The 25,647-nt window shown below is 41.0% G+C and overlaps 1 protein-coding gene across 1 annotated transcript in view; it reads left to right on the top strand.

The window, feature by feature from the left end:
- The window catches only part of LOC122810767 (UPF0575 protein C19orf67 homolog), a 358,748-nt gene that overhangs the window by 180,041 nt on the left and 153,060 nt on the right, over positions 1-25,647 (top strand). Inside the window, exon 4 of the mRNA XM_044082327.1 lies at positions 17,331-17,477. Coding sequence (XP_043938262.1) covers positions 17,331-17,477 — 147 coding nt within the window. The remainder of the gene's footprint in view (positions 1-17,330; positions 17,478-25,647) is intronic.

The raw sequence follows: 25,647 nt of genomic DNA, 5'->3' as shown, positions 1-25,647 counted from the left end.
GGTCTTTCCTCATTCTTCAGATAAGAGTATTTTGTTTCCACTGGTTCTTTATCATATTCTTTTCCAAGGAGTGATAGAACCAGTTCCTTCTTGCTGTTTGGAGAAGTTTTTTTTCCAGAAATGTTCCTAGTGCTAAAGAAAGAAAGAAAATGCCTGCAGAATAGTTATTGCTTTCCTAAACCTGTTTGTGATAGTGCCCAAATTCAAAATGATGACACTTCACAACCTGTTACCTCTTCTTCCTCTTTCAATTTTCTTGATAACACTAGTCTTAAAAGATACTTATAATCACATCTCTGTTCATCCAGACTTAAGATATTTCTTAAGGTATTGTGAGTCTGGATCACATTATCAGTTCTCTGTCTTACTCATTGGACTATCCACTGCACCAAGAGTGTTCACAAAGTGTCTGACGCCAGTTATAGCTCATTGTAGGCTACAGGATAGTCACACTGTTCCATATTTAGCCAACTTGCATATCTTTGCAAAGTCTTTTTTAAAATAACTGGAATCTCTCTGTCTTGGGTGAGAGATCTCTTACATAAGCTGGGATTTCAAGAATACATACAAAAGTCTTTCTTGACTCCTTCACACAGGATTGTGCTCCTGTGATGTCAAGTAGACACCTTAGTTCAAAGAGCTTTTCTTACACAGGAAAAACTGTATATGGTTTTCCACTCAGACTTCAGTATTGAAAGGAAATACCTGAGGATTTTAGGTCTCATGGCATTTCAAACTCTCATGATGTCCCTGGCAAGACTCGACATGACAAAGATACAGTGGTATCTGAAATCTCATTGATCCTAGCACCACCACCCTTTATCTTTTCAAATACCAGTGCTGGAAGGTTCTCAAAGGAGAAGTCATTTGGTGGAGGCAACAGATATCCTTTAACCCCTTCTCCCTCACTGCTCCAAAGCAGTCCATCACCACAGACACATTGGACTTTGATTGGGGAGCCATTTCAGGAGAGATAAAAGTGTAGGGGGCATCAGACACCAAGGACTAGCACAACACATAAAATCCTGATCAAGGCACTGCACTCTCCGAACCAGCTTTGTTCCCTGGGACCTTTTCAAGCGGTTGCAGACAACACCACAGTTATGTGGTACATCAACAAGGAAAGAGGAACTAGGTTGTACCCCTTTGCAGACTAGCCATGTTAGCTTGGGATATAGCTTCACAATGCAATCTGACTCTACAGGCTCCCTACATTCTGTCAGAGCAAAAAACAAAATTTATATGACATACCAGCTAAACAGGGCCAGGGCAGGCCATCATGAATGGATCAGGGGGTCTTCCAAGATGTGATCCATCTGTGGGGGAGTTCCTTAAGTAAAGCCCTTTGCCTCCTTTATGAACAATCAACTGGCAAGATTCTGTTCCAAGACCCCATGCAAAAAAGCCTGGAAGACAGATACCTTTTCTTTTCCTTGGACAAGAATGTTTTTGTATGCTTTTCCACACTTTCAAGTAGTATCCAGTGTACTTGTGAAGGATCAGAAGGATTCCCTCCGGGATCATTGTGGTGACTCCCTTCTGGCTCAAGCAACTGTGGTTCTCCCTTCTTTTGGAAATGGAAATTGGTAATTACCACAAGCTTCCTCCAAGAACAGGTGTGTTTGATACACCCCGACCACAATTAATATCTATTGACTGCCTAGATGACACGGTCTTAATTCCTTTTAGCCATCTGTTTATTGAGGATGTGCAGCAGGTACTAATGGATGTAAGAAAGTCTGCTACTAGAAAATCTGTTAGCAAATGGAAAATACATTTTAGTTGTTGCCAACAAGATAACTAGCACCCATGCAGAGTTAGTTGTTCTCTGGTTTTACAGTATTTGTGTGCGTTACTATCCTATGGCCTTTCCTATTCTTCTGTTAAGGTTCATTTATCGACATTTCAGCATGTCTACCTATGGATCTTCCTCTTTCAATGCAATCTCATGACAAAATGTTTTTGAAAGGGGTTTTGCATAAGAGGTCTCCAAGAAAAAAAATGGCTCACTACTTGGGATCTAACTAACCTGGCTGACTTGAGATTATTAACATGGAAAACAGTTTTACTGGTTGCTCTGACCTCTGTGAAAAGGGGGTCTGAGGTGCAAGGTCTTAAAGTGAGTCAATCCTATCTTATTTTAAGTAGGGACAGAGTTTCTTTGAGAACTATCCTTTTTATGCCTAAAGTGGTATTTGAGTTTACTTTAAGCCAAACTATCCATCTCCCAGTTTTCTTTCCTGAACCATCCTCTTTGCTCTCACCACAGCCCCCAGGGTGTTCACCAAGTACATGGAAGTGGTTGCAGCTTATCTGAGACTACATGGATTCTAGGTGTTTTCTTATCTAGATGACTGGCTCATTTCTGCATCCACTAAGCCACTACTGATCCAGACCATAGACCACTTGCTCTATCTGTGTCTCCAAGTAGGCATTACAATAAACTATGCCAAGTCTCAAGTCTCCCCTTCTCAAATTCTGGAGTTCATTGGTGCCCATCTAGATACACTGACACAGGTTGCAAGCTTGCTACAGACAAGACTACATTCTCTATGAAACCACGCCTTACACATCCTTTTTATTCATTCTCCTCCAGCTAGAATAATGCTACAGTTTCTCGGATCAGTGACAGCTTCAGTAGTGTTGGTATCCTTAACAAGTTTTCACATAAGGGCTCTACAGTGGACACTACTAGTAAAGTGGTCAGTAGGGTGTCATCCTCTGACAGCACCCATTCATAGTACAAATATTTTCATTACAATAAACTATACCAAGTCTCAAGTCTCCCCTTCTCAAACTCTGGAGTTCATTGGTGCCCATCTAGATACACTGACACAGGTTGCAAGCTTGCTACAGACAAGACTATGTTCTCTATGAAACCAAGCCTTACACATCCTTTTTATTCATTCCCCTCCAGCTAGAATAATGTTACAGTTTCTCAGATCAGTGACAGCTTCAGTAGTGTTGGTATCCTTAACAAGTGTTCACATGAGGGTTCTACAGTGGACTCTAGTAGTAAAGTGGTCAGTAGGGTGTCATCCTCTGACAGCACCCATTCATATTACAAATATTTGCAAGCAATGCAATACATAGCCTGGTTGGGTCAATCTTTTATTCTTCTGTACCCAAGGCCAAAGTGACAATGAATACTTCCCAACTAGGGTGGAGGTGCACTACATAGGAAGAACAGTCCAAGACAAGTGGTTCCAAACAGACAATATGTTGGTGGTCTGGAACATCAACAAACAGTGGCATGCCGATCTTATCTCCAATGTTGAGAGGCAATGACAGTTTGGTAGTGGGTGATCTCTTCTGGCTGCTTTCTATTGACAATACATACTCCAGGGAAAAACAATGTGCTAGCAGAAAATTGAGCAGGTCCATTTTACTGCTGCATGAGTGATCTCTCAATCAGTCAGTGGTGCAAATGATATTTTGCCAATGGAGTCAACCATGCTGCGACCTCTCTGCCACTGCCCTCATATCCAAGTGCAGCAGGTACTTTGCCCTGATCCCCCTAGAGGGGGAGTCACTGAGAGACTCTGTTCATGACTGGCTATCCCAGATTTTCTATATAACTTTCCTCCCATTCCCCTCATCCCCAAGTTTCCCCAAAAAGCATTGCAGTGGAAGAGCAATGTAATCCCCATTGTCCATTCTGGCCTTGCCAAGTGTGATTCCCCTTCTTCTGGCCTCATATAGTTCACCCTCCCTGGGTGCTGGATCCTGTTAAGGACCTTCTGTCTCATCCATCCACATTTCCTCACCCAGACATTCAGTCTCTCAAATTGACATTCGTGGTTTCTCCACTTCTGTGATTACTTGAAACTCCAGGCTTTCTTTCCCAGTTTGTCACATTCTTATGTCATCCCAAAAAGTTTCTACCAGGAAAATGTATAAGAGCAAATGGAAAAGATTTTCTGTCTGGGCCCTTTGGAAACAATTAGATCTATTTTCAGCACCTATCTTTGCTTATCCTACTCAGCAACAGCTCCTCGTGGTCCTGCAGAGTGGTGCTACCAGCAGAGGAACGAAACGAGTGACTGCTTTCAAGATATAAGTATATTTTTTTCTGTTACTACCTGTGTGACCATCCTTTCTCACCAAAAAGCGAGTTTACACTGCTGATTTAACTGTTATAAGCTTGTTTTTGTGTTTTTTATTACCTGCACTTAGTTTAAAAGTTTGTTTGTTGCATTTAACTGTTGAGGCTGCCCACTCAAGTGCGCTAGCCTGTGCATTGAATATACTGTAATTCTCCTGTTGTTTTCCTGAAAAAAAAATATATATATCCTTGTTTCCAGCCTTTCCTAAACTAGAATAGTCCCTTATACAGGCTTTGCTGTATTCTGGACTTTTGGATAGTTCCTGTGTTGCCCATTTCCTTACTTGGATAGAAATAAGTTTCTTTGCTCACAAGTGGGAGTGGGGAGCCTTGAGCAGCCTATCTGTCCCTGAAGGAGTGACCTCAGCACAAGAATCTTGTAGTAATTGGCCTTTTTGGGCCATTTCTAGCTCTTTGAAGTTCCCTGCATAAAAACCCGCTTTGGCGCGTTTTTTTCGCTTATCCTACTCAGCAACAGCTCCTCGTGGTCCTGCAGAGTGGTGCTAGCAGCAGAGAAACGAAAAGAGTGACTGCTTTCAAGATATAAGTATATTTTTTCTGTTACTACCTGTGCGACTGTCCTTTCTCACCGAAAAGTGAGTTTATACTGCTGATTTAACTGTTATAAGCTTGTTTTTGTGTTTTTATTACCTGCACTTAGTTTAAAAGTTTGTTTGTTTTTGTGTTTTTATTACCTGCACTTAGTTTAAAAGTTTGTTTGTTGTATTTAACTGTTGAGGCTGCCCACTCAAGTGCGCTAGCCTGTGCATTGAATATACTGTAATTCTCCTGTTGTTTTCCTGGAAAAAAAAATATATCCTTGTTTTCCGCCTTTCCTAAACTAGAATAGTCCCTTATACAGGCTTTGCTGTATTCTGGACTTTTGGATAGTTCCTGTGTTGCCCATTTACTTACTTGGATAGAAGGAAATTTCTTTGCTCACCAGTGGGAGTGGGGAGCCTTGAGCAGCCTATCTGTCCCTGAAGGAGTGACCTCAGCACAAGAATCTTGTAGTAATTGGCCGTTTTGGGCCATTTCTAGCTCTTTGAAGTTCCCGGCATAAAAACCCGCTTTGGCGCGTTTTTTTTGCTTATCCTACTCAGCAGCAGCTCCTCGTAGTCCTGCAGAGTGGTGCTAGCAGAAGAGAAATGAAAAGAGTGACTGCTTTCAAGATATAAGTATATTTTTTCTGTTACTACTTGTGCGACCGTCCTTTCTCACCGAATAGTGTTTACACTGCTGATTTAACTGTTATAAGCTTGTTTTTGTGTTTTTTATTACCTGCACTTAGTTTAAAAGTTTGTTTGTTGTATTTAACTGTTGAGGCTGCCCACTCAAGTGCGCTAGCCTGTGCATTGAATATACTGTAATTCTCCTGTTGTTTTCCTGAAAAAAAATATATCCTTGTTTCCCGCCTTTCCTAAACTAGAATAGTCCCTTATACAGGCTTTGCTGTATTCTGGACTTTTGGATAGTTCCTGTGTTGCCCATTTCCTTACTTGGATAGAAGGAAGTTTCTTTGCTCACCAGTGGGAGTAGGGAGCCTTGAGCACCCTATCTGTCCCTGAAGGAGTGACCTCAGCACAAGAATCTTGTAGTAATTGGCTGTTTTGGGCCATTTCTAGCTCTTTGAAGTTCCCAGCACAAAAACCCTCTTTGGAGCATTTTTTTTGCTTATCCTACTCAGCAACAGCTCCTCGTGGTCCTGCAGAGTGGTGCTAGCAGCAGAGAAATGAAAAGAGTGACTGCTTTCAAGATATAAGTATATTTTTTCTGTTACTACCTGTGCGACTGTCCTTTCTCACTGAAAAGCGAGTTTACACTGCTGATTTAACTGTTATAAGCTTGTTTTTGTGTTTTTTATTACCTGCACTTAGTTTAAAAGTTTGTTTGTTGTATTTAACTATTGAGGCTGCCCACTCAAGTGTGCTAGCCTGTGCATTGAGTATACTGTAATTCTCCTGTTGTTTTCCTGAAAAAAAAAACAAAACTAAAAAATATCCTTGTTTCCCTGCCTTTCCTAAACTAGAATAGTCCCTTATACAGGCTTTGCTGTATTCTGGACCTTTGGATAGTTCCTGGGTTGCCCATTTCCTTACTTGGATAGAAGGAAGTTTCTTTGCTCACCAGTGGGAGTGGGGAGCCTTGAGCAGCCTATCTGTCCCTGAAGGAGTGACCTCAGCACAAGAATCTTGTAGTAATTGGCCGTTTTGGGCCATTTCTAGCTCTTTGAAGTCCCCTGCATAAATACCCGCTTTAGCGCGGCTTTGCGCGATTGTGCGCATAGTGCAGCATCGGGTTTAAACTATTCCCGGCTCCACAAAGTCTGCTCTTCACTTTTTCCTTTAGAACTGCTCTATCTCTCAAATTAAACACCCTATTCTCAATCTAAGACCCTGCACTTGCCCAAATAAGCAATCTTACAATCTTGCACTAATAAACTAAAAGCACTACATCCTCATATACTCTCCACAATTACCTTGTCCCCTATTGGTCCTTTGTAATTAAGTGATAAAAGAGTTCCCTTTACTACTCTAGCATGTCCAAAGGTCAGTTAATGGTTTCCTCTCCAGTCCAGCAAGTGAATCTGGGAATCTTGAGGCAATGTTACAACTGCCTCATGTAGATGGACAACCCTCTCCTCCTCCAAACAGGTTCAAACATATGTCAGAGATGCAACCATGTAGCCAAACTGGAGGCTGAGCTCTCTCACCTCAGAAGTAGTGTAACCAGTCAGGAGGAGAAGATAACCTCACACAACACTATTCCTGTCTCACATAGTCCTACCACAACAGAAAACCAAACACATAAACACACAAAAACATACTTGGAGGCTCTAAATAAAAATCTACCTAAGCAGCAGAGACCTCCAAAGCAGACATCCAAGCAAACACTACCCCACAGCAAAACATGTGCAACACATAGCTCACAAAGTCAGTGTGCCAAACAGTCACAGCCCTTAAGGCTGAATAACACACCTGATACATTTGTAATAGGTGATTCTATAGTCAGACACACTGACGTCCCGCTAACCAGGCTGAGCAAGGAGAAGGTCACAGTGAGCTGCCTGTCGGGCACTAGGATCCGCCACATAACACAAGCACTCCGGTCACTCCAAAGCAAGTACAAAAATGGCTCTGTCATTGTACATGCTGGTGTGAATGACCTGAGACGTACCTCCCTCGACTACATGAAAAGAGACATAGAGGAGCTCTCTGATCATGTAGCCCAGGCCAGTATGACCTTGACCTTGAGCAGCATCTTACCCTCACCTAGAATAATGCTGCAGTATAAAGACAAAATGATTGATTTTAACAATTGGCTATAATTTTGGTGTCATTCAAAGGGGATCCAGTGCCTGTCAGCCTGGGATGACATGCTCGACAAGCCACGTTGCTTCGCTAGGGACGGCTTGCACCTGTCACCCCTGGGCATTCGGATACTGGCAAAGGCTCTTGCCACCCCCCTAATGCCTTTTTTAGGCAAGGCTCACAAGACAAACCCACCTCCATAGAAAACACAAAGAACAAGAAACTAAGGATAAGCTGCTAAACGCCAGAAGTCTAAACCTCAAAATGCACGCACTCTAAGCTCTCCTCAGTATGGAGAACATCGATATCTGCGCAGTGACAGAAATCTGGTTCAAGGCTCCTGAGAGCACCCCAGCAGTACCAGGTTATACCTCATATCATGCTTTTCGGCCCCAAAACTCGGACTGAACCACAAAAGGAGGGGGAGTATCCATATTTATCAAGGATACCCACAGCTCCAGGTTAGTGGAGTTGCACGAAGCATCAGAAACCATCCATGTGCAACTAACAGTGGGCAAAACTGCCTTTCAGTTTATAGCATGCTACAGACCATCGTCTCAAAATCAGGAATCCCACTCGGCTTTCCTGAAAACATTGGAGAACATAAAGATCTCTCCAAACACCATTATATTGGGTGACTTCAACTACCCAAACATAGACTGGCAGCATTACTCAAGCCCCAACACCCTAGCCCAAAAGTTCCTGGAATTTATAAACTCAAATGCATGGAACAACTAGTCACAACTCTCACAAGAGGGGCAAACATACTTGACCTGATCATCACCAACATGGAGACCCTATGCTCCACACCAGAAGTATACCCCTCATTGGTAAGATCAGACCATAAATTAATTTCACTGGATATCCAAAACCTGACCCCACCCCCAGCCCAGAAAACCACAGTGAAAAACTTCTCAAAAGCGAACTTCACACTTCTCAAAACTGAGGTGGAATCCTTCAAGGCCCCCAGGCCAGTGGAAACTACGGCCCAAATCACAGAATCCTATATAAACACATTCTATGGACACCTCCAGGAATGCATGGATCATGCTATCCCAAACAAAACCAAGACCCAATCATCCAAAGGCATGCATCCAGTCTGGTGGACCCCAGCCATAAATAAGTTATACAACAGAAGGAGGAAGCTACTACATGATAGAGCAAGATTCCTAAAAGGGAAGGCATCTCTGATCAGTACTAGCAAAAAATTACGATCTCTCATAAAATCCTCCAAGGCCAGCTTTGAGAGAAAAATTGCACAGGACACTAAAGACAATCACAAGGCTTTCTTTAGCTATGTTAGGAACCTGGGATGCAACTCCCAGATATGCTCAGAGTTGATTCTAAATGACAAAAAATACACTGAACCCACAGACATTGCCAACATCCTGCCAGACAGGTTCAGTGCAAACTTCTCCCCCCTCCCCCCCAAAAGAGCAAATATCTATCCCAGCAGAGTGCAGCCTCCCTAACATCTCAGATACTCAGGTGAAAGCCGCCCTCTCCAAAGCAAAAAACACTGCTTCAATGGGACCAGATGGTGTCCCGGGTTGCATCCTACATGAACTCCAAGAAGAACTAAACCCTCACGTAAAACTGCTGTACAATCTCAGCCTCACTACAGGATATGTACCCAAAGAATGGCATACAGCAACAGGGTTCCCACTCCACAAAGGTGGTGCCTCAATGGACCCTGGTAACTATTGCCCCGTAAGCCTAACTAGCCTTATCTGCAAGGCCATGGAGAGGATCATCATGGAACTCATAAACAAAGACATTGGGGACCTACAGACACTAGATCCTACCCAATTCGGCTTTGTCAAGGGCAGATCCTGCCTCTTGAACCTGGTCAACTTTTTCAAAACAGTCACCAAGGCCATAGATGAAGGGATGGTAGTCCACACAGCCTGTCTGGATCTCGCAAAGGCATTTGACACAATACCCCACTCGGGCATCATAGATAAGCTATCCAGCTTAAATATAACCCCCCTATGTCACAAGATGGGTAGCTAACTGGCTCAAAGACAGAACCCACAGAGTCAGAATTGCCGGAGCCATGTCAGACTCGAAACCGGTTACAAGTGGTGTCCCACAAGGCTCTGTCCTGGGACCTCTCTTGTTCGGCATATACTTCTCCAAGGTACAGGCCAACACAGGAGGACTATGGCTGACCAAGTTCGCAGATGACTGCAAACTGGGTGCCATAATTGACTCTCCAGCTGACACGAACATCCTCCAAAAAGGTCTCACAGAAATGGATAACTGGTGCCAGAGCCATGGCCTAAAGCTAAATGCCAAAAAGTGTATAGTCATACCCTTTGGCAAAAACAAAGTGCCCACAAATTACCACATAGGTGGTAACCCATTAAGTATGGAAGAAGTAATTAGGGACCTGGGGACCCAAGTTGATAGCAATCTCTCCTTTGACAACCACATTGCCAAAGTGGTTAGAAAGACCTTCTACATAGCCCACCTTATCACGAAAGGATTCACATCTAGATCAAGTGAGGTAATAGTGCCCCTTTATTCATCCCTCATCAGGCCCATCATAGAATACAATGCCCCTTTTGGGATGTACCTTATCCAACACCTGCAGCAACTAGAAAGACCCCAAAAGTACCTCACAAAGAGGATCAAGGGACTCAAACAGATCCCATATGCTGCCCAGTTAAAAAACTCCAGCTCTACTCAGATGCATACCTCCTACTTCGAGGTGATCTATGCCTGACATACAAAGCTATGTCCAACCCAAAATTAATGGACATACTCCACCTCAGAAAATCTAAATCCCTTAGAACCACATGCTCGAGGGACTTGAACCTCAGCACAGAAATAAATAGAACATGCTGGAGGGACAGATTCATAACCCAGAGGATCCCTTCGCTCTGGAATAGAATCCCAGTCCATGTTAGGCAGAGCACCTCACTGACTCTCTTCAAGAGGAATCTTGATGAGTGGATGGGAGATTGTAGGTTTACCCCGGGGATTACTTCTGTGTCACTACTAGACAGAGGCACAGTAAACTAACCTTAAAAAGGGCACAGCAAACTCAAATCAAAGGGTGGCAAAAGCCAAACACACTCGGGCTAGGCTTATAAATGCCCCAGGGCAGATAGCCTAGTATGAACCTATGAACCTATGAACCTATTTCAGCAGTTCTTGACTCTCTCACTTCCATTTTCAATAATGGAGCTAGCTATTGAACTGGCAAAGTGCAACTTGCTGCCATCTCAAATTTTCACCCAGGCAAAAAAACACTCTTCTATAGCCTCCTTGAAACTGTGAAAGGTTTTTCTTAAGGGTACTCTTCTAGCTCAGCCTCTTATTAAGGACCCCATCCTCCATGGGACCTTACAGTTATCCTTCAAGCTTTGACTCAACTCCCCCTTTGAGCCTTCAGCCAAGGCAGAATTATTGTTTTCTCATGGAAAAGTCTTTTCCTGGTTACTATGACATCAGCTAGAGCACCATACTCTTTCTTCCTAGACACCTTACATGATTTTTCATAGAGATAGAGTATCCCTTCAGACTAACTCTTCCTTCCTGCCTAAGGTGGTTTCAGAGACAATCCTTAACCAGTCAATTAATCTACCAGTCTTCTTTCCAAATTTTTTTCCAAAAAAGGAGACTACATACTTCACTTATTGGATGATCATAGACAACTCAGTTTCTACATTCACAGAACTAAAGATTGAAGAAAATCAGAACAGCTGTTTGTTTCTTTTTCTAAGGTTAGGTTGAGCAAAGCAGTTTCGAAAGTAACCTTGGCCAGATGGCTCACTGATTGCATTGATTTTGTCAACAAGACTAAAGGTTTATCATTGCCCAAATCACCTAAGGCACACTACGCCAGGTCTATGTCCACATCATCTACCTTTTAGTCTAGAGCATCTATATATGACATTTGTGCAGCTGCTAGATATTCCAGCGTTAATTCATTCATACGTCATTACAAATTGGACATTCTGTCTTGTAATAAGGTAGCATTTGGCTCCACTGTACTATGTAATATCCTCCCTTCAGGACCACCCAGAGTTACTGTAGCTGTAGACTTTGTCCCATCAGTTCAGGAATGGATGAAAAAGAAAAACAACATCAGATATTAAAGTTATGTATTCACCATAATTCTGCATCTGTGTTGTCTGTTTTCAGCCTTCCTCAAATTCCCACCCTACAACCTCTTCCTTTTTGATAGTCTCCTAGTATGTCCTAAGGGTTACTTATCTGTCAGTTTTGCTACATGAGCTCCAGACTTTCTTTTTCTTCTCTTTCTTCCTTTGCTCTGTCCTTGAGTTATAGTTGTTTTGCCTCACAGGATGGTAAGGGTTGATGATACGGTTTCATATTGTGGTTAGCTGAAAAGAGGGCAAACTCAATCTGCAGTAACTGAGGAGAAGATGGGATTATGGGTAAGGGTAGGAGCCTGAGATATGAAGCCTAAAGTCTACTGAGTGGTCGAGGATGGATCCGACATTGGATCAGAGGCCCATCAGTTGATGATGGATGAAAACAGGCAACACAGATGTAGAGTTATGGTGAGTACATAACTTTAAATTTGTTGAGAAAGACTGGACTTTACTGACTTTGTTAAACTTGTGGGTGGACTGTAAAGCATATAAACATTTTATGTAATTAATGTTTAGAAGGACACTAAAGGGAAAAAATAACTCTATGTATAACAACTTTTCATCTTTTTAGTATCTGTATAAAACACTTTGTGATATGAATCGCATATTATATAGTAAAGTTGTTTTGTATAGTGTGCATTGAGGGCATTTTAAAGTGGCCAAGAGTCTTTCAGTGACTTTTGTATGTGAAAAAGATATTAAAGCAAACAAGTACTTTTTTAGTTGTTAGTAATATAAGTATTACAGTATAACAAGAGAAAAAAGGCTGGACCCCAGCAAGGTTATATACTGTGTACTTGGACTGCTGGGGTGGAGTGGGGAATAAAAATGCATTGATTATAATATATGTATAGTTTAGATAATTTAACTTATTTTTACAACAGTGAATGTCCTTCAGACTGCTTTCTTTTAGCAATGCGCATTCCGGGGAAATCCAATGTGATAGCAAATAAACTGTGCTGGTGTATTCTTCTACCTCAAGAATGGTCCCTCAACAAAACAATTGTGAATATAATCTTCTGACAGTGGGGCCAGCCTTGCTGCGATCTGTTTATGTCCCCAATGAACAACAGATGCAGCAGCTACTTTTCCCTACCCCCCCCCCCCCCACAGAGACTTCCCAGAGGGATGTTCTACTTCACAATTGGCCCCCTGGACCCCTTTATGTGTATCCTCCCACTTCATTAATTCCCATATTTCTTTAGAAAGTTGCAAGGTTGAAGAGCATGGTCATCCTCATTACCCCTTATTGGCCTCAGCAAATTTGATTTCCCTTTGGCCTCACCTAATTCAACCACATTGGTTTCTTGGTCCAATTCCAGATCTCCTGTCTCACCCAACAGGTATGATACATACAGACTTAGTGAATCTCAGGCTGACTGCCTGGCTGCTCCAGTTAAAATAATAGCCAGACAACCTATTGTCTCTTCTCCAGTCCATCATATTCTTTTGTCCTCCCATAAACCTTCCACCAGCAACCTGCACTTCAGAAAATGGAAGAGATGTTTTTTGGGCTCAGAATTGTAACACTGAACCTTTCTCATCTCCCATTCATAATATCTTGGAATTCCTAGCACATCTGTTTAAAGAGGGAGCTAGTTCTACTGTTAAAGTATAATTATCAGCGATGTCCAGTTTTCATACTGGATTAGATGGTTCTTCTGTAGCATCCCATAAGTTGAGCACAGCCTTTTTAAAAGGCACTCTGCTCTTAAGGCCACCTTTTAAAGATCCTAACCCCCCCACTCCCCCATTGGGACCTTAACATTATGCTGCAGTCTCTTAGACAATCCCATTTTGATCCCTCAGCTACATGTGAACACAAATATCTTTCATGGAAGACAATTTTGTTAGTGGCCATTACTTCGGCCAGAAGACTTTCTGAGATCCAAGCATTGTGTTTGAAACCTCCATACTTGATTTTTCATAAAGACAGAGTTACCTTATGTACCAACCCATCTTTTCATCCAAAGTGGTGTCAGAATCCAATATAAATCAATCTATTAATTTGCCAGTATTCTTTCCCAAATTTTCTAACGAAGGAGAATATGTGTTACATTTATTGGTTGTTCATAGACAGCTGCATTTTTACTTACATAGGACAAAAAACATCAGAAACTCTGATCAATTATTTGTTTCATATGCGGAGCCAAAATTGGGTAAACCAGTTACCAAAGTTGCTCTGTCTAGATGATTATGGTGATTTCAATATTGACTGGCAATCCTGTTCTGGCAACAATCCAACCCATCATGTACACCTTCATGGCTTCACCCAACTAGTCCAGTCACCAACAAGGATAAATAAAAACTCCAGCAAGCACTCTACCCTGGATTGGATACTAGTCAGTAAGAACCCCCAGTCATATATAACAGGCTGCTTATCAGATAGCCTCAGTGATCACTCCCCAACATTCCTACTCAAAAAATACCTGTACCAAGCTAAACCTGTCATCTATCATCAAATACGTAAAAAAATAAACTTTAACCCACTCACATTCATCTCATCCCTCAAAGAATGTAACTGGCATGCTCTAAAGTACCTCAGTCTAGATGACAGTTGAATCTTTTAATACTACCTTCCTGAACATCCTTAATTACCATGCCCCATAAGATTTTCCAGAACCAAAGCACAACCCTCCCCATGGCTACAGAAAACCACTAAGTCAGAAATGAAAAACAGGGATAAAGCCTGGGAGCACTGGTGCAAAACCAAAACCCCTGCAGCTAGACAGAAATTCCTAGAACTATGCAATAGAGTCAAAAAGCTAATAAAATGGGACAAATTCCAATACTACCAGTCTGCCCTAGACTCCTCACAACACAGCCCCAAACAATTCTGGTCCTCCATAAACTCCATCCTCCACCCAGGTAAAGTCAGTACCCCTCCTCCTAACATCCCTCACTCCTCAGAAAATATTGCTACCTCATTCAACACACACTTCACCCAAACCATACTATCACTAGCTAAACAACACAACCCCCCTCCCTTCCAACCCACACCTTCAACTAGTAATCTCCCCACTGCCTTCTCTTTTTCATCTGTACCTACCTCCAACATAAAAAAACTCTTAACTAAACTTAAACCCACCAAATTAGCAGCAGACAACCTCCCAAGTGAATACTTACAAATCGCAGCTGATGCTCTGGCCTACCCAGTATCCATCTTGATTAACCGATCTCTGTCAGAAAGTTACGTTCCCACATTGTGGAAAGTCTCACATATAATTCCCCTCCACAAAGGTGGACCCTCTGCAGAACTAACCAATTACCGCCCCATAGCTATTCTCTTTCCACTCTCCAAAATACTAGAGAGATGCATACACTCTCAGGTCTCACACTACCTCCTTAATAACAACCTCCTTTCCAGTACTCAGCATGGTTTCCGACCAAACCATACCACCACCACTGCCTTACTCTCCTTTGCAAACACTATCTTTCAGCATAAAAACAATGGCTATCTCCCCTCTGCTACTTTCCTAGACCTATCTAAAGCATTTGACACGGTCCCACACAAACAACTTATCTCTGTCCTCAATAACCTATCCTTCTCACAATCAGTCACCAACTGGTTTCAGAGTTACCTGTATGACCGCTAACAATCCGTTGTATGGCAGAATGACATATCTCCCCAACTACCTGTCTCCATAGGGGTTCCCCAAGGATCCATCCTTGGACCCCTACTTTTCTCTGTTTACACCAATAATCTAGCCTCTGCCACCAAACATGGCACACTGATCCAATACGCAGATGACTCTACCATCATCTGCTCAGCCCAGTCCCTACCCAAACTGCAAAAAGTCACACAGAAAGCCTTTTCCTCTGTTGAAACATGGTTATCCAATGCCCAATTAATACTCAACCCAAACAAAACTAAACTACTCATCTTCCAACCCACCAAACATACTCAAAACAACTCTCACTTTAACATCACAGCAAAAGACAACACCACTATATACCCAAATATACACACCAAATTGCTAGGAGTGGAAATAGACAATAAACTAAAATTTGACATTCACATATCCATGACCATAAAAAGTCCACAAAAACTAGGAGCATTATACAGAAATAAACAATTTCTCACCAAAGCAGCAAAGATTTCAATAGCAAATTCCCACCTTATCTCCACCCTACTTTATGCCTCTCCAGTATATACCAACCTAAGGCAATGTGATCTAAACAAGCTAGAGACCTGCTACAACAAAATCAAAATGTGCCACAGGGGCATCCTACCGTAGTCACCACTGTCTCTCACTTGCTGAACTGGGCTGGCTTGAACTCCCTCACCTCCTTCAGTGGTATCAACTCTCACTCACCCACAAACTAGTAAACCATCCACTAAATGTCCCATCCCTCCAGAATCTACTCCAACCCTATCGCACCACCAGACCACTAAGATCCAGCAACAAAATCACTTGCAGATCACTAAAGCCAATAACTCTGCTGGTGAAGCACTATTCTCTTGCGCCATAGCCAAATTATGGAACTCACTCCCACCCACAATTACCTCCATACCATCATGCACCAACTTCAAAACTTTATTAAAAGCGCACCTAAAAACATGCTGGCTATGCCCTTGCAACTCCCACTCTAATATCATCCACCCCATCCAAATACTACCTTTCTTTCACCTCCACTAACTACCTTGATGATAGCAAGCTCAGATGCTCATAAGCCTAGTACTTATTATACAGCAGGAACTTCTCATTGTTACATTTGTTAATGCCTGTTATGTACTTCACAGATAAAGATTCTAGTTGTCTAGTGATGTACTATGTTCTTCATCTGTAAATATGTTGTAAGTAATTTCTGTGTTAAATTGTTAATCACTATGTAATCCAATGTAACTACTGTCTGTTTATTTTACTGTGGAGCTTTTCTCCCCGGGCCTCCGCTGAAAATGGACCCACATCCAGTCGGACACTCCTGGTCAACAAATTTAAATAAATAAAAATAATAAATAAAATAAATAAATAGATGGACAACAAATTGCATTTCTTTTGTGTCTAATAAATTGGACATTGCCCTGAAAAAATGCTGCTCCAGCGCACTCCACCAGATCTTTGGCAACTTTCTCAGTTTTTCAAACCAGAGTGTCCATGGATGATATTTCTGCAGCAGCTACTTGGGCTACTCCCGATACCTCTATTACTCACTACAGATTCGAACTGATCTCCAGATTAAGGGCATCTTTTGGTTTTGTGGTGCTCAGGAATATCTTTCCCTGAGTCTGCCCTGGAAATTAGGTATCAGGGAACTCTTTCCCAACAGTTGAGAACAGAACTAAAATTGACATCAGATAAAGAAGTTATGTACTCTCCATAATGTTCCATCTGTGTTGTCCTTTTTAATTCTTCCTCAACTCTCCTCCCACCATCACCCATCCTTAAGGCTTCTGGAAGAATGAGTGCTTAGTGGACATATATGTCCTTATTTTTTATATAAGCTCCAGATATTGCTTCTCCATAGTAATTTTCTTCTTTTACTTTCTACTAAGCCAGCAAACAAGATTTGAAGTAATTGGGGTTGGTGCATTATGGGTAAAGGAGAAGCTTGAGAGTTTTTGGTTGCCCCAAGCTTTAGCAACAGTCGAGTAAGATCTGAGGGATCAGATACGAACCCAACAGTTGAGGAAGAATGCAAATAGACAACACAAATGGAACATTATGGTGAATTCTTAACTTCATTTTTGCATTATGAGCTTCTTTAAAACTGTAGTACTGACTTGTGTGTGTCTGATAATGCTCTTCCCTTGCTCATTGCTTTCTTTATTTTCATCTATTCTAGTTATTTCCTGTGCTACAGAGATGCAAAAGAGACTGATAGAAGCAGCCAAGCTTTCCACCGGAAAGATATTGTTTTTCAAAGGATTTGGTCCATTGGCAGATGGATCCAAATGTATCCAGATCCAAACAACTCAGATATATATGCCTGGTAAGAGACCTGTTCCAAGATTTTAGTATTGCTGTCCTTGGTTTGAAAATAATATTCATTGAATTACAAGAAATGAAATTCCTGCACCAGCTTTCTGTGTCATAGCTTTGAAAACCTATTTTTGAGGTTCATAGGTTCATCTTTTCATGTTTGCATATGACAACATCCTTGATCCTTGAATTTCTGGCTATACTTTTGTACAATCCTCCATCCGTCCATTCTCAACCCCTTTTCTCATTTTTGCACATGGAGTTGGGGTGTTACTCAACAGTGACAATCATCTAGAGCCAAGGTTTACACTGCCAGGTGGATAGCCCTGTCATGGTAGTTCATCGATATCACACAGTCACACACACAATCGCACCTAGGGTCAATTTAGAGTGTTCAATCCACCTGATGCATGTCTTTAGAACGTGGGAGGAAACCGGATCACCCAGACGAAACCCATGCAAACACAGAGAGGATATACAGACTCCATACAGAAAGCACCCCAGCTGCGAATCAAACCAGAGAACCTCTTACTGTGAGGTGACAATGCTAACTGCTGCACCACTGCTCCGCCAAATGTATAAAAACTTCACCCTGTCAGAGCACTTTTTTTGGTAAGAAAACTGTTATAAGGCTACAATGGGAACATTTCTGCAGAATTGTAACTACAAAGAAGGATTTTTACTTTCCATGTTTTCTTCACTGTTAAGACCATTAAACATGTGGGTCTATATCATATATTCAAAATTCCAAAATATCAAACACCATAAGTTCGAACTTGGAATTTCAAATTATGATAACATCGAACACTCAGAATAGTGAATTTTTTCCCAGGGAAAAAATTCACTGTTCCGAGAAACATACACAACACAAGCACACCAAAATAAATAAACCACACACATACAGTTAACAAAACCCAACCCTACACTAAACCATGCATACATTCCTAACTATCCACTTACCTTAACCTGCACCCTAACCCTAAGGTCTGTAACTATCGCACACATACCCTATGAAACTATACACAAACAAAATAATTAATACACACACATACAGTTAATAAAACCCAACCCTACACTACACCATACATACATTACTAACTATCCACTTACGTTAACCCGCACCCTAACCCTAAGGTCCGTAACTATTGCACCACAGTGGTGGAAATAGCGAAGCCATGTAATGGCCCATCAAAATCTTGCCCTAGGTAAGATTTCGATGTTCCGGGTCTTCGCTATTTTCATCCTTCAATGTAGTGGGTTCGATATTATAACATTCAAAGTTTTACAACTTCGAAGTTATAATATAGACCCAAACATGTAACAAGTTCTTTGTATGGCTGACTGCTGAAATAATTTATAATATGACTGGAAAGTAGCTGGAGGCAGACATCAGTTCCTGACTTTGTATTTCCAATAGTAAGATATCCTTAGGAGTGTGTGGTTGTAAATATAGGCTAGGGCAGTTACTAGGACAGAATGAAGGGCATGGCTGCCCAGGGCACACGCTTTTAGAAGGCAGTATAGGCAGGTGCTGGGGGTGCATTAGTGCAGTGCCTATCTTGATTTATGATGCTGCAGAGATATCTTGGCATCATAAATTAATGCTGATACTTTGTTTGCAGTAATAGCTAATATTATTGCTCAACATGAATAGTAGTAGTAATTGTAGCAAGCGGCTTTTTACAGGTGCAGCATAGAAGAACTATTATTTTGTTTATAAGTTTGAGTTGAGGGGATTCAGTTTAGGGAACTGGAACTGCACAGAGCACCAAATGACAGAGGTAAGGTTTTGCCATAGACCATGGGGATTAAATGGAGTCTTGCTATTTATGTGAGATCATTGCCTGCTCTATCCACTTCTTTTTTTGCTGTTTGAAGTGGACAGATGAAGTGTTGTACCTCACTGGCTGATTTGGCCAAATCCTAGTTATCAGTGTATGGCATTGTTATGTACAATATCTCCATTTAATTTTTTATTACCTTAAGATTACTGGCATACAGTTTTGTAATTTTGCTAATGATGTCCCAAGGCAAAAGTACCAAGTATTGCTGCATGTGTCAGATTTTGGCAAAACATTATTGCCATGTTACTTTTTAGGCGAGAGAGAGAGAGTGTTGATACTAATAACACTGAGAACAATGCTAAATTTAACAACAGCAAAAAAATGTAAATGTACAAGTTTTTTTTAATTCATAAAATGGTCATTTTAATGCGCACTTCTTCAGCTTCTGTTTTTCCTTTTGTTATGCAGTAATCTAGTTCAGGAAAACATTTAAAAGTAAAGAAAGAAGAAAATGAAAAGTTACAAGATGTTAATCAAAACACCTTTACTGTAGGAACTGATACTATGTAGGGCAATTAGCTAAAGAGGATATCAATCTTTCATCTTTTGAAGTTTTTCATTAATCAGACATACCTGGAGTGCAGAGAAGCAATACTTTTGTCATTATGGGAGCACTGCTATGAAAAAGCTTGCAGCGTAATTCCTACTCTGTATATGCAGATAGGGTCTATATTAAAGGCTGCATTTCACTAATTCAACTTTTAAGCAGAATGAAGCACAAACCACTGAAACTTTAAATAAAACCACAAGCATATGTTAAACAAACCAAACATTTTTCTGCACCCACACACCCCTGCCACTTTAATATCCTAATTCTAAGATTGCTCAGCACTGAGGAAAACTGGCAAAGTCCCATAAACCATTCTGTCTGATTTCGCACAGAACATCCACAACACGACAAACCAATGGCACAGAAAATAAAACTAAACATTCTCTCAGAACACTAAAACCATAGTAGTGTAAGTGATTTTAAACAAAAAATTCACTTGCACTTCTATAAACATAGAAGGGAATGTAATAAATGGAATGAAAACAAAACGCATAAGAAGCAATCCTGTACCTTGGCTAACCAAAAATACCTTACTAGCCATGAGATTCCGGGATAAAGCCTGGAAACGTTACTCCAAAAATAAAACTATCACCACCCTTAATGAATTTAAAACACTTTGTAACAAAGTAAAAAAAAACTTATTATCTCAGACCACAAAGCCTACACTCCAAACCAACCATAATACCAACCCCAAAATATTCTGACATAGAATCTCCTCCCTTTTCAACCCTGGCAAAAAAGAAAATACCTGCCATGATCCAGATGCCTCTGACTTGGACTTAGCCACCCAATTTAACACTTTCTTTATCGATTCCATAAGTAAACTTACATCATCCTTCACTTCCCATTTGGCTTTCCCACCCTTATTTCCACCTGTCCCTCCCGCCCCTAGCATCTCCTGCTCCCAACCTCCTCCTTTCTCCTTCAACCCCATCCCTATGGCCACCATAAAAAAACTTCTACTAACATTGAAACCTGGCTCCAATGCTCCTGATGATATACCCTCATATTTCTTAAACGTTGCCACAGAAGGCATAGCTCTTCCCATCTGCATTCTAATAAATTGATCTATTGCTGAATGTCAAGTTCCCCAACTCTCGAAAAAGGCCTTTATTATTCCACTCCATAAAGGTGGTAATAACAATAATATCACAAACTTTCAACCTATCGCTATCTTATCCCCCATTTCTAAACTTCTCAAAAAATACATCCATCTACAACTTCTACCTTACCTCATAAATAACCAACTTCTAACCCCTACTCAACATGGTTTCAGACCCAGCCACAGCACTAACACAGCTCTCCTCTCCTTCCTAGAAACAGTTAATAAGGCCCGTGACACTGGCCACATCATGTCCACTCTCCTCCTTGACCTCTCTAAGGCATTCAACACTATCTCTCATAACCTTCTTTTCACTAAACTCTCCAAACTAAATCTAACCCACTCCTCTAGTAACTGGTTTACCAGTTACCTCTCAAACAAGCAACAACCACTCAGATGGAAAAAAGCCACCACCCCTTTTCTCAGTACTCCTACAGGTGTCCCCCAAGGTTCAATTTTAGGCCCCCTTCTATTCAATATATTCATAAACGATTTCTACCAAGCCATCTCAAATGCCAACCTTGTCCAATATTCAACAATAATCTGCTCTGCCTCTTCTATACCCACCCTAGTTAAATTAACCCAAAATGCCTTCTCCTCCACTGAGCAATTGATGATGGACAACCATCTAGCACTCAATGCTACTACAACTAAACTCATGATATTTACTGCTTCCAAAATCACCACCCTAGACAAAACCTCATTCTCAGTCACCAGTCAAAATAATACTCCTCTTGAAATAATCTCTAATGCTAAACTACTAGTAGTCCTGATCAAAGACCAGCTGAAGTTTGATAATCATCTACAAGTAAATATAAAAAAACACACACAAAAAAATAGGCATGCTTTACCGCCACAATCGTTACATCTCTCCCTTCACTAGGCTCAGGCTTGCCAACACTTATCTTATCCCATCCTTCCTATACGGTGCCTCTATCCTTACTAACCTGCAATCCTCCCTCAAGACTAAACTATCCTCTTGCTATAATAAAATATCAAAATTTGCAACCAGCCATAGATCTACTTCCCATCACTGCACTGCCCTACACCAAATGAATTGGCTTGAGCTGTCCAGTTATCTCATCTATATTCAACTTGTCCAAGCACACAAATTTATTTTCACCCCCTATATATGTCCCTCTCTTTCCACCACCTTTAAAATGCACCAATCAAATAGACTTTTGAGATCTAATTCCCAAAATCTAATTGAACTGCATAAACCTGCCCGTCCACCAGGCAAACATCTAATGTCCTTCTCTGTAGCACGCCATTGGAATTCCCTCCCACTTCTCATCCGCACCACCAGCAGCCTCGCTTCATTCAAAACCTTACTTCACATACACCTAACTTCACTATGGGAATGCTCTTGCTCCCACCCCACATAATCTCCCTACACTATAGCTACTCTCTATATGCTATAATTCACAGTAGCCTCCCATTGTTTTGTACCCCTAATAAACTCTAGGAATTATCATAACTCCTAGAATGGTACAATGCAGTAGCCTAGAAATTAACTGCATGAATTACCATAACTGTTACAAAATTTAGACTGTTTCTGTTATTGCATTGTGCTAGTATGTTAAACTGTTAAAATCTTTGTTTGTAAATATTACTGTTATTGCATTGTACTAATATGTGCACTCTACTAATATGTGTTTTTCTATTTGTTTAATTTTGCTTCATTTGTGCACATTACATTTCTCTAATAACTTACTCTTATGTTAAATCTGTAATTTGTAATTTTCTGGAGCTTTTCTCCACAGGACTCCATTGAAAACTGGCTCCTCATGGCCCAATGGACTATCCTGGCAAACAAACTATAAATAAATAAATGAATAAATAATAGAAAGATGCACTTCTACTTCCACAACCAAAAGAGATGCGTAAAACTGAACCGATGCATAACTCAATGTACTAAGCATCAGTCTATTGCAGCATATCTCAAGTTTGACAATGTACTTATCTGAATATATATATATATATATATATATATATATATATATATGGCTCCATCTAAATTAACCAAAATGACAAAGCATCAACATGAAAAACATTGACCCAAGAAGATTGGAAGAAAAAAAAGTCAGCTCCCACAGAGTTTCTCCTATAAACAATCTTAGTACATGCAATTAAGAAGCAATGTTTCTGCAGGGGGGAAAGTTTCCCTGCACTCTCACATCCTCTGCTAATTATATATTAAATCACATATCACATCATATATAAAACACACATCAAACTAGGAACACTCTATAGACAAAAAACTTTCTTGGATAACTTCACCAGAAAAACCCTCGCCAACTCCTATTTGCTTCCCTCTGTAACATACATCTAATAGTTGGGCTGTCCTAAAACCCTACATCCCTAACAGATTTCTCTACTCTGAAAACAAACTCCTCTTAACTGTCTACATTCCAAACAAAAGAGCTGGGCAGTGCCTATACTTTCATGCTACCGCCCAGCTCTGGAACACTCTGTCAACGGACATTACTACCACTGAGTGTTTTAACAACTTCAAACACACCCTAAAAATAATTTCTTTGTAATCAGACCTGCCCCTGCTAATTCCCTAACTCCATCCACTCTCTAGGGCCTTTCCACATCTGGAGATCCCTAGATCATGAATTTCATCCACTAACCATTACCATACTGAACTAAGAAGCTTTATGTACCATATTTCTTTCTAAATAAGACCTAAACAGAGAGTAAGGCCTAGCATGGTTTTTCCAGGGTGTTCATGGTATAAGCCCTACACCAAAAATAAGCCCCAATTCTGATTCTTACTGTAACCTAATCATCACTCACATTTGACTGTTGAGATCCTTGGCCCATAAACCCATGCAGGTGTACTTTGATCAGTCAAAATACAGACAACGTGCAGGAAGTGTGGGCTCATGGTGACGAGCAGCTGTGGTAGTGTCTTCTCTTCATAACCGGCGCCATTTTGTGTTGCCAATTTGGTCGCATAAGTCTTCAATTAACCTCCCCCCAGACAAAATGAGTGCAAAAAAAGAGCTATTCCATCGAGTACAAGAAAGGAATCATGGAGGACTCCCGTGGAAAGAACCTGACAGCTCTCTGTAAAGAGCAGAAGTTAGATCTCCAAATGGTCCGAAAAAGGTGAGCAGTGTACATTAACCTCAGTCAACAGGCTGATGAGGGAAACGCTAAGAAGTGTAAGTGTGGATCAGGTAGGCAACCATTATTTCCTGAGCTTGAAGACATCATCTGTGAGTGAATTGCTAACAGGAGAGAAAAGGCTTTGATTGTGCACAGGGCTGATATTCAAGCATTTGCCCTTGCAATAGCACCACAGTTAGAAATATCCCCAGAAGAATTCAAAGCATCACAACATTGGCTGGATGGCTTCCTTCAGTGATATGAACTGTCTCTAAGAAGATCAACAACACTGTTCAAGCTGGAAGATGCTGAAGTTATTAAACGTGCACTTGCATTCAAGTCCTTTGTTGATGACATTGACTTTTCTAAATACCAACTCTCCAACATGATTGCTATGGATGAAACTGCAGTGTTTATGGGCCAAGGATCTCAAACAGCAATTGATCAGATGTGTGCCTCATCAATCTACATTCCCTCCACTCGTTACAAGAGTGTACGTGTTACCTATATTTTGGCAATTCGTCTAGATGGAAAGAAAACCCCACCTCTAATCATTAGTAAGGGCAAAAAAGATAAGATTAAACGTGCTTCAGGCATTTACATTCTTGAAACTGAAAAAGCCTGGTGCACACAAGCAGTTATAAGGAAGTGGGTCGATGTAATGCTGCCACTTGTTTTGCGAGGTGGCGAAAGAGGTCTGCTAGTCTGGGATTCAGCCAGCATTCATCGCGCTAAAGAAACAAAGACATTCCTAGCATGGAGGAGAATAGATCAAATAATGATTCCTGCAGGAATGACTACCTATCTCCAGACTCTTGATAGTGCAATAAACAAGCCATTCAAGGACCATTTACGTATGGAACTCAATGACTACATTGAAAATAGAATAGAGAGAAATCAGCATGGAAACTTTGTGAAGCCTAGCCTGCAAAAGGTCGTGACTTGGGTGAAAAATTCATGGGATAAAATCACTGACAGCTGTGTTGCCAATGCACTATGAGCAGGCTACTTAAACAAGCAGTGCTCATTTAAGGAGTACTCAATTGCTAGGCATGACAGACTGGGGCCAGTGGTGCTACAAGAAATGGAGTCGCAAGAAATTCAGGCCGAAATTCGGGGGTTGGACACTTATGACAATGTCCCAGAAAAAGATGACATGACTGTATTTGAATAACTGTGAAAGCCAAGGTGCAGATATGCTAGAGGTGAAATGTTTGTTGCACTGTTTATGTAGAATTCTCACACAACTATCAACCCGTTATTAGAACTGTTGTCCAATAATAGAAAAGAACAAAATAAATGCCAGTTTGTGTACATGAATAAATGTCGATTTTTGTACATGAAGAAATGTTGATTTGTGTTCATTGATTAATGTCAATTTTTGTACATGAATAACAGAATAAAGGTAGATTGTTGTACGGTGCAGGTAAATAAGGCATCCCCTGATAATAAGCCCTAATGCGCATTTTGCCGGGAGAAAAAATATAAGACCCGGTCTTATTTTTGGGGAAATACAGTATTTCTATGCCTTTAACTATTCCCATCCTACACCACGATTCTTCTAAGC

This window comes from Protopterus annectens, chromosome 9.part0 (assembly GCF_019279795.1).
Source record: "Protopterus annectens isolate FY-2018-M chromosome 9.part0, PAN1.0, whole genome shotgun sequence".
NCBI classification, from domain to species: Eukaryota; Metazoa; Chordata; order Ceratodontiformes; family Protopteridae; genus Protopterus; species Protopterus annectens.
The sequence above is the reverse complement of the archived record's forward strand: the minus strand, read 5'-3'. Positions and strand labels throughout refer to the sequence as shown.